Source organism: Asparagus officinalis, chromosome 3 (assembly GCF_001876935.1).
Source record: "Asparagus officinalis chromosome 3, Aspof.V1, whole genome shotgun sequence".
In the NCBI taxonomy this organism is placed as follows: Eukaryota; Viridiplantae; Streptophyta; class Magnoliopsida; order Asparagales; family Asparagaceae; genus Asparagus; species Asparagus officinalis.
In genome coordinates this window covers 8079933-8093930 of record NC_033796.1, presented here as the reverse complement: position 1 = coordinate 8093930, position 13998 = coordinate 8079933, and the positions used below count along the sequence as shown (strand labels likewise).

The 13998-nt window shown below is 33.9% G+C and overlaps 1 protein-coding gene across 1 annotated transcript; it reads right to left on the bottom strand.

Annotated features, from left to right (window-relative positions):
- Positions 1942 to 10848, bottom strand: LOC109832840 (sialyltransferase-like protein 2). Its single transcript, XM_020400283.1, has 12 exons — positions 10596 to 10848; positions 10391 to 10464; positions 9329 to 9418; positions 8554 to 8631; positions 7739 to 7839; positions 7305 to 7497; positions 7132 to 7222; positions 6997 to 7061; positions 3550 to 3704; positions 3374 to 3455; positions 3166 to 3275; positions 1942 to 2561 (listed from the first exon to the last, which is right to left on the bottom strand). Exons 1-12 carry the CDS (start codon positions 10681 to 10683, stop codon positions 2369 to 2371), a joined length of 1320 nt encoding a protein of 439 aa, XP_020255872.1. The 5' UTR covers positions 10684 to 10848; the 3' UTR covers positions 1942 to 2368.

Genomic DNA, 13998 nt, shown 5'->3' with positions numbered 1-13998 from the left:
ATAATATTAGCATTATTCTCTTATTTGTTTTAGTAGATATGTAAAATAAATACTTAAGAGAATCTACCCGAGTTGACAAGCTGCCTATAAGTGATACTCCAACGTCTAAAATTTAACTCTCCTGATAAGTACCCATACGAGTTTAGTTTATTAGAATATTTGAGACTATGCGTTGGAGCCTTGGAGGTACCCCCTTAGGCTTGGTTTGAGATGAGGGAAGGTAAGAGAAGAAGAGGGATAAAATTTATATTTGCCTTTGGTAGGAGTATTTTAGGGTGAGGTAGAGTGAGGGGAGGGGACATCACAAAATGATTTAAAAAGCTAGAGCGAGAAGAATCCCTCCAAATTTAGAGGATTCAAGATGAGAGAGAAAATGAACTACAAAAGCATTCGTCTCTCCTCCTCTCCCCTCCAACCAAACATAGAAGGCTTAAGGGATTGCTCGGTTCGAACCCTAAAATTTTAGGATTTATAATGTCATGAGAATTTAAATATTGCATAGCGTTTTTATACATGCTTTGAAATTTCTAATATTTTGTTTAGTTCAATATTATTATAAGAAATTCTAAAATTTGTAAACCCTTGTTTGGTTCAAACCTAAAATTATAGGATAATAATTTTTAGAATTTGTAATCTATTATTTATTTCAATTTACAAAAGAATGAGAAGTGAATCTGCTTATCTTCACGAGCTTACCTTCCAAAAAGAGAACAAAATGTTACCTTTTGATCATAGAATTTGTAATCCAATCCGAACCGACAAAAATTTTTACGAACCAAACAGCCCCTAGAAGGATCATAGAGGATATTCCCTTACCAAGAGAGAGAGGGAGATGTAAAGCAAACCCCAACATTTTGTCTAATTTAGTTTCTCTCGAAACAAACGGTCAAAAAAAGCTTCTAGTGAAAAGCTATAACAGAAAATCATCGTTTAAGCTTGGAAAACTCCATAAGTTGGTAACAAACCTACGAACGTGAGAATCATAAAGGTTAATTAAATGTTAAACATAAAGTACCAACGCCTCGTTGGTGTAGGACCGACATTTCTTTTTCTTTTTTTTTTCATTTAAACTCCTGTAGGACCAACAATTTGTACGTACGAAGCTTCAATCACATCTCAATTGGCCACATACATTGAATCTGTCCGCGATAAATTAAAAAAAGAAAAGAAAAAGTAAAGCCCCTCCCCCAGAAAAAACCAAGTCGGGCTTTGATCGATTACACGTGGTTTCATGCGGCCATTCATCGTTGAAGGAACTCATACCAGAACTTTGTCTCCTACACGTGGATCATAATGAACGCCAAGGTACCAAAATCAACATAAACCAATAATTGCTTATATATAACTTTCACTTCAGGTCACGCTGGATGTCTCCTTTGACAGATTCTGTATGGAGCTGAGAAAGAGGAGATTTACAGGGGAGAAAAATGAAGGATATGAGAATCATACAGCCAATAATGCCAATAAATTATTGTCTTTAGCTTCTATGCTAGTTTTTACATTTATTCTATCCAGTTCCAATTCTTGCTGAGGCAAATCCACCAGATTCGACCATGATGAAAAACCTTCGTAAATTATTGCATCATCAAGAGACGGCAGCAACTGCATCCTAAAAATTATTTACATTTCTCTTCTTCAGATATATAACTTTAATCACATCTGAACGCACATTGTATGATTGCATCTACACATAATTTTATAGTCTTAGATCTCTTAGGGAAGTAAAATACCAGCTAAAAGGCATAGCATTGATAGCGAGCTACCACCAACTTTCCACCAACAATAAATCTCTTATCCTCTGAAGTAATGGAAACAAGAAAACACTGATTTAAATACATTATCTAATATAAATCTCAGAATAAATTTGTTCTTACAGGCTGAACTGAAATCAGGAAGACTGCAAAGCAATGCCAATAGCTGTAGATATAGGAGCAGCACGCAGAGAAAGAACCGGGTATAATTACCCAATAATCTATAAATTACAATTTAGAAATAATTTACTATTACCCATGACGAAGTATGAAAACATAGATGGAAAAACATGAAATTCTGGATTATGACACTGCCCAAAATGAATTAAGGAATCAGTTACAATGCACACTCAAGAAGCAAACAATTACACTCGCCTTCACATCTGTTAAAAAATCTTGAAGAATTTCAGCTATCAGGTTGGAATCGTGTGTCTTTGCATCTCATTCTTCTGATGATTTTTGTCTAATATTAGTTGAAAATTTCTCTTCCTTACTGGCAGGGAGCACGAAAATCAGCTGAAGCTCACCGTGTCACCTTAGGCTCCTAAGGTGACTGCTCGACGGCAGAAACTTCTTCGTGAAAATGCTGTGAATCCCCATTTTGTCAAAATGCTATCTCATTTAGGAACAATACAGAGCATTCCATGTCCGACACTATGCTCCAAAGGATACAATGTTGCACCTTTAACATACTTTTGATGATCGACCGCAGCATCTCTAGCACCAGCGATATTTGAAGTCTTCTCCTTCTCCCGCTTCTTGATGATAGAACATGCACGCCATGGGTCTGTCTTTCCACCTCCAACCCTCCTACATAAAAGAGACAACATTACAACTTATGATAAGTTTACCATACTATTTTGTTTCAACTATAAATTAAAATGCTCATAAGAGCAACCACAACAAAAGCCTTTATACCTAATTTTTGGAGTCTGTGACATGAATTCTACTCTTCTATTCAGTTTCGTCATGGGCTATCTACTCCCCTAAAATGCGCATAGGAGGGTAACAATAAAATCACAACACTTATTGTGGGATAAGCTAGAGTATATTAACCGTCCTTATATCAGTGCTTCTCAAAATTAATTAATGAAATGAATCATGAAAGAACAGGCTTATTATATATTTACATGATGTGAGATTAGCTAGCTTCTGACCTACTATTTGAAGAGTGAGTTCTTTCCTATATTAACATAACGTGAGATTAGCTAGAGTGTGTTAACCATGAACAGTTGTCTCGGTGTTTCTCAAAATTAAATAACGAAATTGAATCACGAAAGACAATGATTGTTCTATAGTTACATGATGTGATATCAGCTGGTTTGCTTCATGCTAATTCACATCCTTTAGTTTTCCTATACCTCAAACAAGCCTTAAAAGTAATTTAACCAGAAGTGTATTAACCTTTTGTTACCTCAAGAGTTTCTCCGATGCACTTCGTGCAGCATCAATTGTACTCTGACTCGGTAGCGACTCTACCACCCGGATGAAATCTGCCCTCATTGGAGAGTGGATCTTGATAAGCTTGATAGAGGGGGAAAACATATACAGGTTAGTCTCATTCATGTTATATCCTCGTTACAACGGTGAGACTGAAGAAAAAATGGTGCTTAGAAACTTACTCCTAAACACTCCATCATCTGATAATATGCTCTACCATGCAATGGTGTGTGTCCTTGTCTCGATTCTGAAAAGTACCTTGTCCTGAGAAAAAAGAAAACCCCTTATCTTGAATGAAATCACTAGAATGCCATGAGCTTCTTTAGAAAAAGACGGATGCATCTTTCTTATACTTTACCACTCCTTGTAACCTGGATCCACCGTGAAACCATACATATCAACGCTATCACAGAGAGAGAGAGCAAATTCAAGAGCCTTGAGCCCTGTCCCTTTAGCAGCAGAACCAAAAGATGCACCCAGCATCAGATATACGGGATTACGAATTGGGACTTCCTATAGAAACAAGAAACAAGTATAGTTAAGCTAGCTTGGCAAGTGTAGGTGCACCTAAATATTAACGAACCTCATAGCTCTATTATCAGATTCACCAAAGACCATATGCATTTAAAATTCTCATGAGATAAAGGACATTTCCCATTTATATCATGCAAATCTAATATCTAATACTATTATAAAAGTGTGTTGGCATGTTAAAACATTTCTTCCAAAAATGCCCTTTAAAACACATACATCCTTACATAAAATACATGCATCCATGCATAAACCATACCTCATACATACATAACCCTCAATTAAATGCATTATTATTCATTATAACCCTAAATAATTTCTCCATGACTAAGCTGTTTATATTTTTATAACCTCCCATTAACATATTAATCTCTTATAATTCTCACTATTATCACTATCATAATTAAATCTAATACTATTATAAAAATGTGTTGGCATGTTAAAACATTTCTTTCAAAAATGCCCTTTAAAACACATACATGCTTACATAAAATACATGCATCCATGCATAAACCATATTTCATACATACTTAACCCTCAATTAAATGCATTATTATTCATTATAACCCCAAATAATTTCTCCATGACTAAGCTGTTTATATTTTTATAACCTCCCATTAACATATTAGTCTCTTATAATTCTCACTAATTATCACTATCATAATTAAAAAAACGTTACAACCATTCATTTTCTTACTAAACCACTATAAATCTAATCTAATCATATTATTTATGATTTATCTATGGTAGAAAAATAATAGTATCAAATATGATGACATGAAAAATTATTATCACCATTTTACTATAATATTAGTAACGGTGTGATATTGTACTATCTTAAATTTTTTATAATATATCATAGTAGCAAAATATAATTTCAAAATTTAGAATAACATAATATATTAATTATAGTATTAATAACATAATATTTTAATATAATATTAAGAAAAGGAAAGGATGTTAATAGGCATGCAAGCTTGGCTAGCCTGTTAAATTAATAGAAACGAAGAAGAGAAAGAATGTTATAGCTCTGTATTTATAACCTCTCAATTAAATGCTTATGAATTTCCAATTCAGTCCAATCCATTAATCCTATTGTTACTCACTAATTAATCAATGCACATTAACTCTTCGTTATCTATTCTGAATTTTCCATGCAGTTTCCATCATCCCACTAACTCCTTGCCCATAACTGAACATTAATTACCCATCGATCCAAACCATGAATTGGCTCTTAATTCATAAATTTTCAGTTACAGCGTTGCTTAAGAACAATAATCACATAACATGATCGAGTCGATTACAAAACACATGGAAATAAGAGGGCCTCGATCTCTAATTATATCCAATCTCACTATTTGTTAAAATCCTATTCACCACCTAACTAATCCCTATTTATTGTTCTTTGTTCCTTACAGCAATATTGAGCAGATGAACTCAAGTCATCAAGAGAAAAGGGTTAGTTTTGTATATATGTTCTAAGATGTTGATGAATAATTGGTTAAGGTTCAAAAATTTTAAATTATGGGAGTTATTTTAGTTCTTGTGATTAAAAAAAGTTTAGTCTTTTAAATTTTTTTCTTTTCATCTCATTTTAGCATTTTAAGATATCTCAAAAGTCGAAGATCCTCGATTTGAGCCCTTCAACTTCTAGAAGGAATCTCGGTCCATTTCATCAAGTTTTTTTTCTTTTTCCTTAATTTCACCTACTTTGTTCACATCCTTCAATCTCCTCTTAAATTTCATTTTTCTTTTCTTCAATCACTCTAGGAAATTTTCACAAGTATAGCATGCTTAAATTTTTAATGGACTTTGTTAGATATTTTACCAAGTATGTAGCATGTGTATTCTTACTGATCGTATAGCATGCTTATTTCTTACTACATGGTGAACAAGTTGTTCATGTTGTGGAGTAACCAAAATAAGTGGAGCCCCATTGGAGATCTATAAGGGTGTTTGTCCAAAATACGCTTGAAGCAGTGACTCGGGTTGGCGTGATTATTATTGCATTTGTTGATATTATTTCTTAAATAACTTTTTTTCCCATGAAAACAGGGCTTAGACAACAATGATATAAATGTCCTGTCTTTTCTATAATTTACTACTAATGCAACTATATGCACTAGAAAACGTATAACCTTTGATATTGGTAATTGGTGGTACTTTGTAGTATGGAGACTAATATTAATAACTAATTTAATTATCATTCTAAATGGTCACATTCGTTATTTTCCAAATATAAATTTGTAAAAACATTTGTACCTAAACTACAATTCGTAGACATAGAACATTTAAATACCAAACTTTATACAATCTGATCTTATAACAAATACTCTAGATATGATAGGTTAATTAAACATGAAATTAATACACGTGCAACGCACGTGCTCCATACTAGTTATGAAAAATACAAAGCCTGTTATTAGAATTCATATGCAGCAAACTAGTAAATATAGGTGAGCCACTCAAGATTTGACTAATTTCTAATTTCAAACCCGACATCTAACATGGGTACATACAAGAACAGAAAACCAGAGACAACAAAAAATACCATTAAATTTTGTAATTCAAAATTAATATAACGTGACAAGTTTTTATATAACTCCACAAACCTTCTGTAGAGGATAATCAAGCTGATCTTCTATCTGCTGTGATTTGAATACAAATAAGTACTTCCATTATTCTTATTCAATAAAAAATGTCAAAACCAGCCTTTCAAGTACCCTAATCCACATTGCATAAATTGACATTCCAAGGGATATCAGGAAATAAAGTATATTAAATCATTAATTGTATTAATGCCCAGTAGAATGTTAGCGCATAGCAGTTTGACTATCATGATAAAGTTGGAATTCCTCAAGAAAAAATATTATGTTCCATCATTTTCAAAGATTCATTAGTGCTTATATGCATGAGTTCTATAGACTCGTATCATATGAATTTTATGCATCATTACAGAGGCTGAATCTGAAGTGCCCCTAAAAGTAGTTATTTTGCCCTTCAGAAATAAAAAATGGTGAGTGATGCACTACAATTAAGCATCAAGCTACGTCTGAGTCCTAACTCCTAAGTATGAGACACAGGATCACAGTTGTTCTTTCCAAGCTATCTTTCTTTGCCATATTGTCAAGGATAGGAGAGGAAATAGAAAATAAGCATAAAATATTTACATGTTACTTGCAATTAAAATTTGTAACTCTCCTACATTGCAGGGGTGCAGGCAGACGCCTCAATCAAACTTGAATACAAATTAATGAAAGATAAGCTTACTTACTCGTATCATTTTATTCATGATGTCATGGATGGTGGTTTTGACAATCAGCACCTCCTGCCCAGTTTCTACGAAATCAAAAAAATTTAGCATGCCAATAGCATAAAGGGCCAAAGATGGATTGTGCAGCTCTCGTACCATCTAATTCTGCTACTTTGTCGAGTGCTTTTGCAGATCCTCTATTAAGAAGACGGAATGTACTTTTCCTTCCAACATATTCAGTGTAATTCTACAGCAGAAAACAACAATTACAGGTTGATCATGAAATAGAGCAGATATTAGCTCAGATGGCATAGGTTCTTTTACTGCACCTGAATTGGAGCACCATTTTCTCGAACAACAGCATCATAACCGTCTATTTCTTTTCCAAACTTTGTTTTAAGAAGATCCCCAGAATTTCCAATAACTGCACACCTACCAAACTGCCGTGGGATGAATGGTGGCATCTCGGGAAGTACCAGAGAGAGTTTTTCCATGCAAAGTGTCTTATTCTCACATCGATTACTAGAGCATCAAAGAATAACAGCAGAAAAAAGTTAGCATGTTTTTATGTATATTTTATAAGTCCAGAAATATTAAAAGAAGCAACACTGTGCCAAAGTAGATTGGAAGAACGACACACATAGTTTCTCCTAAAATTGTTTAAGCAAAAGCGTGAGCTCCAAGAATACAGTCTCAGAGCCCTTTGGCGTCATCAATCGGAAGAATATATACATCCATCACTTCGAAGCTAAGATATACTTACAGTTGAACTCCTTTATTGATCCTGCGCCATGCGTAGTCCTCCCACCCATTTGGTAGAGCATCAATAAACTCCTTTGTGAGTATAGTTGTACTGTTCCGAACCTAGAAACAATACGTTTTTGAGAGTTTTGTTGGTCTAACAGAAAAAAGGAACAACAGATGGACCAATGGTATCTGGACTCATATGATGAGCTTAATCACAATAAAATATACAATTAATACACAATTCATCTATCACTGGTGGTAAAAAGGTCCATGAGAACAAATCACGGTAAGGAAAGCATTAGTAAACAAGATGATACACTTAATGATGATGTCCAAAGTACTAACTACAGTGCTGGCATGCTAAACCAGGATCATCATATGAACATCATCCAAAGAGATGTATGTTATGCACATGATAAAAATAGAAGGTAATAGAAGAACCCTTATATTATAATGCTTTTGCAGCATCCTCATCAATGCTCCCTTGTGGCTGTACTATTAGATTTTTACAGATAAGTCTCTAGACTAACACAAAAAATGGAGGCAAACCAACATTTATCCAAGGGTTATAGCTGGCTTAAGATAGCAAAAGTAGTCATGTTGTTCTTTTCTTTTTCCTGCTGCTTTTTTTCTTTTGGGTGGGTGGTTTTTTTTTTCTTTTTGGTGGGGGGAGGGGGGAGTGGGGGAAATTGATATTTTAAACTTGACGTATCGAAAATAAAACAGGGAGATCTACTGCCTTTTTATCCAAAACTATATATAAACCTCCAAATGTTAGTATTTACTTGCATTAATTAACCTCCCCAGAATCACAAAAACTAGCAAACTCACCTGCCCCCATGTGGCCACTGCTTCACAGAGATTAAAATCAAAAGATAAGCCCTCCAGTTCTCCAGATTTGGGATCCCTCTGATGAGCAGTAAAATTTCAGTAAGAAATAGATGAGCAAATATTCTATAGACCTTCAGACTCAGCATGGTGTCACAGTGGCAGATACACAAATGCAAGGAAAAACATGGATATCAATTAAAGAAGATGAAAAAGATTGTCTTGAGAACTATGAAACTGAAAATATAACTTTCTTGCAAACAGAAGCCACAAAATGAGATAGCTTAAGAACTCATTTAATGCATTTAGCAATGGAAGGCATGGGACTAGTTTCGTAAAAGATTGGGTGTGTATGACAATGTAAGGATCACCAAAAAAAAGGGAAAATCAAATTATGCTTGCTTTTGTTCTAAAAACTAGCAATTGAAGCCCTCATTAGTGCAGAAAATTATAAGCTGGCTCCCATGCAATTGAATGTCCCATTATGTAACAGGTTCACAATGTGACAGTAGATACTTACTGTTTCAGTAAGACACAACTCACATGGCCAGCGAAATGGAAGTTTGCTATATGGTAGGTACATACTATGACCTTCTAAAATATTTTCTATTACTCAATTATTTTCCTTCATATCTATTTCTAGGTTACATTTGTGCTGAATTCTATTATTGTTTAAGTGTCCTTGTCATCATTATCAAACCTTCTAATATATAATTAATTAAAAAATAAGCTCCTCAAGGAGAATAGTTAATCAACAAAAATCACAGAGGATACTTACCCACTTGGGTTTCGTATCACTAGGAAACTGTATAGTAACTTGACAATAATCCCTGCCACTAATAGCCTGCAGACCCAAGCCATTTGCTTTCTGCAATGTCCAGATAGAAGAGCATTTAATTAACAAAAGTACATCTGTGACAAATCATCTGGAATACTTCAACAATCTAAAGGTAAGTGTTTATATGAAAAGTGTAACAATTTAAATTAGTACAGCAAAAGTATGTCGGAGAAAATAAATTTTCTAGACTCAAACAAAATCACAAATAATCTAGAGTACTGATAGTAAAATTATGCACGGATATTTTATCTTTTAGCCCTTAACAGCCATACACAGAAATTAAGTAGCCACAGCAATGAGGATAAACAGGACTCTGTACGATAAGTTCAACATCTGAACTAGACATCAACACAAAAACGCATACAAAAGTAGTCGTCATGAGGTCCTGAACTAGACTAGAGCCAAACACAAGATTTAGAACTTTCCAATTTACTCAAATATGAGCAGGGTCAGTAGATAATATATATGTTATTAGAGCATCTATCAATCATTTTTGTTTAAAGTCTAGGATCATTAGATAACATACATGTTTAAAGTCTAGGTCCTCCGATTATTTTGCAAATTAAATTTCAGCATGGTGCTTGTTATTCTGGTCACAATGGTTTTCTGCAAATTGCTAATATGAAGAGGTAAAAAAGGATTCAAACTGCGGCTGAGCGAAGTCATCCAAAAAAACCATAGTTGCAATTTAATCAGTTTTTCCGTTGAGTTACATGGACACCTGGGTTCGAGAACTAAACTGCTTTCCAAGGGTCCTAATAATGAGCATTGTTTGATGGAAGGTTCTCGCTAGATATAATTCCAATATAATTCCAGAGAGAATAACTCATAATAGTCTTCATTAACACATTGCATTCCACCGCAACCCCTATTTTTCACTCCATTGTGAACGTATTACTACATCGTACAGTTAACCCTTGATTCATGATAGAAGAGCATAAACTTCCACAAATTAAGTAAATTCTTGCATTCAAAATCTAATGAATTGGAAAACAAACTCACCACGCACTTCTTGAAATCACTCTGCAGCGAACTCAAAGCGCTCAGATCATCGCTCGAAACCCTAAAGCCGCCAGCTTTGATCAATACAAACGGGAGCAAAGAGAGCAAGAAACTGGCGGAATTAGAGCCCACACTATCACAGTAGATTATAAAAAAAAAATCAGAAGCGTAAGTTCGAAAATATTTCGATTGTTGGAGATCTCACCGGAATTTGAGACTCCGGTGATGTAGATGGTGAGCGCTGAGAGGCCCGTCGTCAGAGCGACTATCAGCCCCAACTGCAGGATCTTCATCCAAACGAAGATCCAGCTGAAAGAGCTAGGGTTTGGTCTTGGTTTGATCCTTTTGACTGATGGAAGAAATCCAATGAATTAAAAGGAAATTTTAATTTGGAGGGCACGAGATTGGATCTCGATTTAGTCGGGAGAGGAGAAGAGCGTAGAGAAACTCGGAAGTGAAACAGTCCTCCGCAGCCGAAGGCCCAAAAGCCCATATAAATTCGAATGCTGTATTCCCAAATCTAGACGTATAGAATCCCTTACAAATTATGTATATCTATATCTATCTATATCTATATACTAGTATAAAAAGAGGAATTGGGGTGTTAAATTCTTAATTTTCTTTTTTTTCCTCTCAAATTTTAATAAATTCTAACTATGTCATTATCTATAATTAATCTTTTATTAAATAAATAAAACTTCTTATTAATTACGCACATCCTCACCTTCCTAAATAATTATATTTATCAATAATATTATAGGTATTAATTATCTAAAATAATAACGTAAAATAATTTATAAAAGAAGTAAACACAATTATCAGTTGTAACCAATTAAATTATTATAATAACTATTTATGAATTATAATAAAATAATTAAAACAATAGTGCAAATAGAATAATATATTGCTAAGTACTATTAAGAATTATACTATAATTCAATGAGCAATAAAATAAATAGAATAAATTTTGAATCACATAAATAGTATAATTACTTTAATAATATCACATAAATTACGAATCACACTATTTTTTAGTATTATATTATTAAATAACTTAAATAAATAACGCAGTTTTACTTTTAGAGTGTTTTCTCAAAGATTATTACATGATACTGAATAATCTATACTTGGTAACGATTGAAAACTAAACTTCTTACAAAAAAAATTTATTTAATATTAATAATAGTACTATTAATCGTTAGTGATAGTATAATAAAAATTTATAGTACTAAATTATTTAAGAGCATAATTTAAAAAAATAAATTAGATAAATATTTTATACTATATAGATAGTATAATTATCTTAATAGTATTACTTGAACTAAAAATTATAATATTAAATAAGGCAAATTACAGTAACCCTATAAACTTTCAGCATTTTGTAGTAAATAGATCCTACGAACTTTCAAAATCACACTAAACACCCTAATAAATTTTAAAATGCCTTTTTATGACATTTTCTGGTTGTAATTTATAGGGGTTTTGTCTGTAAAACTCAGAAAGTTATTGGGGATCTTTTTTGAAATAGAAAAGTCATTAGAGGTTTTGTGTAATTTTAAAAGTTCATATGGGATGAAAGTTCATAAGAGTTTAGTGTAGTTTACCTTATTAAATAATTATAATGAAACGTAACAATCGCAATATATTACAAGTATTAAGTGTAACTATCTAGGAAATATCAGGAAAAAACTAGCAAGATTAATGTAGCTTAGTTAATTTAGAATCAAATTAACAACTTTAAATTGGAGGGGCATATTTAAGAGAACGTATAGAATTGACAGTTTTATTTAAGAACAATTTTAGATTTGGAGACTTAATTATTAAAAAAATGTTAACACTAGACGGTCATTATAAGAAAAACGTTCAATTACAATAACTACACAATAATAACTAATTCATACATTTCTTTTTAAGCAATCTTATTGTACAATGTTATTTGTTAAAACATAGTTTTTCTATTCAATAAAAAATTCAAAACTTAGAACATGTACATTCACGTGGAAAGCATGTGCATTATACTAGTTGTCTCAAAAAGAAATTATAATCTTACAAGAGAGGAAACTAGAATCCTAATTAGAATTTACTTGTCAAAAATTGGCTAAAATCACACGTGGACATAAGAGTTGATTAATAAGGGTGATCGAGTTCAATTCCTTGTTGTAGAAAATTCAATTTAATATTTGTTGATGTCAGTTATCTAACAAAGGTTTATGTATGGATTGTTAAGGGTGTTAGGGTCCTCGGTCTCTTTCAGACGGTTGGTTCTTGGACCAGGAGTCCTGTCCTGCACATGAAGAATACGTAAGGAGTCGAAGTTGGGATCTTCGGTGGTTCCTCTGACGATCAAGTCAGTTGAGAGCTTGAGTGGAGAAGAAAGAGAATTAAGTGTTCAGTTTTAAGCAAAAGGATTGCTTACCATAGGTAGCAGACATCAGTTTCTTTTTATAGCAGATCTGAGTGATAGATAGGTAACTTCGGCTGAGTCAAGCTAGCTTTATAGGTATCAACTGCAGAGGGGGATGAGTCACTCAAGCGCTTAATGTGAGGGTGACAGAACGTGCGTGGCGATGACGAGGTCTGATGATCAGTCATAAAGACTTTCGGGGCTGAAGAAATGTTGATTCTGATTATTTTATTAAATGTGATGTCAATCAATTGTTGGTGTGCGGCCCAAGGACACGCTCCCTCCCGACTCGGTTTTACGAGAGAGGCAGCAAGTGACGCCTCTCGTCTCGATTTTGCGAGTGGGCTGATAAGTACTTCATTTTTAGTCGGCCTCACAAGTTGTCGACCAAAACTAGTGGAATGAAGAGGAGTATGGTCGAGTCGGATGGTAAGGGCCGATAAGTACTGCCTTTTTAGTCGACCTCGTAAGTTGTCAACCCGAACTAGTGGAATGAAGATGAGGGGGTTGATTTGGATGGTAAGGGCCGATAAATGTCGTCTTTTTAGTCGGCCTCCCAAGTTGTCGACTGAACTTGGAAGAGGTCAGCTCAAGAAAGGCGAGTGTGAGTGAGAATGCTTCTCAACTACTCGGCCCTAATTGGGAAAAGTTATGCCTATGCTGTTTGAGTCGTCATGACTAGACCAAAGTCAAACTAAGGATTAGCTAAAACATGGGACATGTGTCGATTCTAGAAAGAGGATACTTAGGTTATTCGTAGGATATGACAATATTCCAAAGCAGCGACAAAGATTTTCAAGATTTTAGAACCGGATAAAATTCAATATTCTAACATTTGATTTTAAACTGCCCGTTTTTTATTTTAACCGGCACATTTCCATGGATTCTATCAAAGTGTGTAGCTTGTCGTGCCACAGGACTCGTTTAGTCTTCAAAAGCATGATAAAATCATGAATCATCCGGAGGCAGGTCTTGAACATGCTAATTACATGAGTCGTGATAGTTATTGATAAGTGCATGAGACCATATGATTCATGATTAATTATTATTTGTTAAGTGCATGCAGTACGCAGTTGATCTGATAAAATACTTTACCAATAAAATATCTATATTGAAGAAGTCACGACCACCGTACATACAGCACTAAATCTGGATTCCTGAAGGTGACATCAAGCTTGTGTGTCTATTTTCTACTCATCCTGGG